This window comes from Malurus melanocephalus, unplaced genomic scaffold (assembly GCF_030028575.1).
Source record: "Malurus melanocephalus ecotype Western Australia unplaced genomic scaffold, MMel_1.1 scaffold_559, whole genome shotgun sequence".
In the NCBI taxonomy this organism is placed as follows: Eukaryota; Metazoa; Chordata; class Aves; order Passeriformes; family Maluridae; genus Malurus; species Malurus melanocephalus.
Window position 1 is genome coordinate 431,043 of NW_026623791.1, and position 2,441 is coordinate 433,483.

At 52.2% G+C, this 2,441-nt stretch overlaps 1 protein-coding gene across 1 annotated transcript in view; it reads left to right on the forward strand.

Moving 5' to 3' along the window:
- Positions 1–184, forward strand: part of IGF2BP2 (insulin like growth factor 2 mRNA binding protein 2) — a 1,178-nt gene extending 994 nt beyond the window's left edge. Inside the window, exon 2 of the mRNA XM_057382255.1 lies at positions 89–184. Coding sequence (XP_057238238.1) covers positions 89–153 — 65 coding nt within the window. The 3' untranslated portion in view covers positions 154–184. The remainder of the gene's footprint in view (positions 1–88) is intronic.
- Positions 185–2,441: the final 2,257 nt, after the last annotated feature.

Below are 2,441 nucleotides of genomic sequence, written 5' to 3' on the forward strand. Positions count from 1 at the left end.
GGGACGGGATGGGACGGGATCTGGCGGGGGGGGAGACGCCGCCCTGCCCCATCCCGGGGGGATGCTGAGCGCCCCGCTCTCTCCGCAGGGAAAGTGGAGCTGCACGGCAAAGTGATGGAAGTGGATTATTCCGTGCCCAAAAAGCTCAGGTAACCCCGCGCCGGCACCCCCGGCTCCCCCCGATGCTTTCCTGCAGCCCAGCGGGACGGGGGGCGCGCCGGGCGCTCCGGGAGCGCGGATGCGGGGACGGGGGGGGCGGGGGAGCCCCGTCGGTTTTACTTTCGCTCCGGAGCGCAGCGCGGGGGGGGGAGAAAGGAGCTCCCGGCCCACGGCCGCGTTCCCACGGATGGGCACCCCCGTAATACCCCCCACCCCACCCTGCCCACCGCTCCGGGAGTAAACAGCCGCTTATTTAGCAGGAAAATACAGAAAAAAACCTCCTTTCCCCCCACTTTCCGCGGCGCGGACGGAGGTTTTCCCAGCAGTGCAGCCGCTCGCACYGTTAAGGGTATTATTTTTAGCCGGGAATGAATCAATTTTCCCTCTCCAAACACCTCGTCCCCCCTTKATCCAGCCGGAGAACCCTCGAAGCCGAAGCGTTTTGTGCTGAACGCATCGCGGCGAGCGCGCCCTCTCATTTCCATCAGGTGCCCGAGGCCGGGCTGATGGGCGCACGCGTTCCGTGGGGAAAACAAACCCCGGCACCGTGTGGCGTAGCCTCATCCCGAGCTTTATCCCCCTCTCCCGTCATGTGTCGGGATAAAAGGGGGGAAAAAAGCCACCCCGTGGGCTGCTCCGGGCGGGTGATTGTGCTGCGCTGGGCGGGGAGGCTCGGCCTGAGCTGGGGTACGGATTTGGCCCGGGATTGCTGCCGGGGTATTAATTTGGAAATGACGGGGGGGTTGGAAATGCTGTTGTGTAATTGAGGCTTACGGAGCGGGGGGGACGGCTCGTGCCCGGCATCACGTGTGCCGGAGTGGGATTTCGTCTTCGGCAGGGATCACACGCTCGCAGCTTCCCAAAAAACCATCCCAAGGAGCCCCCCCGACATTCCCAGGTGTGGCGTTCCKCAGCTGAATCCCTGCAGCAGCCTCAGGTTGGGCTGCCGGTGACTTTAGAAGAGGGATGGAAGCAGAAATTGGGAGTTTTGGGGCGATAGTACGGAGCCAGGGCTCGACCTTTACCGTGGAGCAGGGGATGTAAACAAGGAATTCATCTTTAGAATCTCCCTCGGGGCTGGGGTGCTCCTGCTTTTCCGCCCAAGTTTTGAAATTAGAAAAAAGCCACTGAACCAGCCCAGAMATAAATACTGATTTGTTTTACCTCGCTCTGTGTTCAGCTGGCTCCCAAGTTTTCTATTCCCAAGTTTCTTCCGATTATCGAGATTTAATTTACGCTGATATCTCTTTATGCCTGGCTCAAAAAATCCACCCTGCTTTATATGAATATCCCCAGTTTGGGGGGCTGTGCCTCGACTGAGTGGATTATAGATTTTATTTTTGCAATGTGATTTTTGGCAGGGAATGGAGCCTCACGTGGTCGTGTTTATCTTCCCCCCCCACCCTTTAAATTTGTAGAAAATGCAATTTTTATGGTCGTGGTCGAGTCCTGGAGAGAGGTTTGATTTCAAGGAGTGAAAATGGTAAAAAATTGTTAAAAAAAAAAGTTATTGAAATGAATGTGGGGGTTATTGGGGTTGGGGAACCCGAGCTGAGCTGGCTCTCATCCCTCGGCATTCCTGCGTCACGGGGATGTGAGGCAGCGCTCAGCGCTCCCTCCGTGCCCGACTTCACCTGGAACGCTTTGTTTTGATATTAAAATCTCATCTAGAKCGACGTCATCGACACATTGATATCCACATAAGTACATTTGGATAAGGAGCAGGCTGGAAAAACCCTTGGGACATCTGGCCACGGGAAGCGGGGAAGGGAATTCCTCGAGGGGAGGCGCTGGCAGAGGGGTTGTTTCTGTTTCTCCGAAGGCAGGAATTAAATGTGACAGTGGTGGGAAGGAACCTGAATCCTGCCCAGCCCATCGATTCGCCTCCCACGAATTTAAAACMAGCCCTTCTGCTGCCCTCCCAACGATCTGGGCTGCTGTGGGAAGGATCCAACAGCTTTATGGTTGTTTTTTTCCCCTGTATATGTTGGATTGTACCTTGGGGAATTAAAGAAAAAAATAGTTTTATTTTTTAATCAACATTTTCTATTTTTAAATTATTTTAAAATTATTTTAAAATTATTTTATATTATTTTAAAATTATTTTCCAATTATTTTAAATTTATTTTTAATTTTTTTTAAAATTATTTTTCAATTATTTTTCGATTCTTTTAAAATTCTTTTAAAATTGATTTTAAACTCAGCCAGAGCAGGGAATACTTTTATTTGCTTGGAGCAATCCCTCTCCAAGAATATTTTGCTCCTGTTGCGTGGCTGTGGGG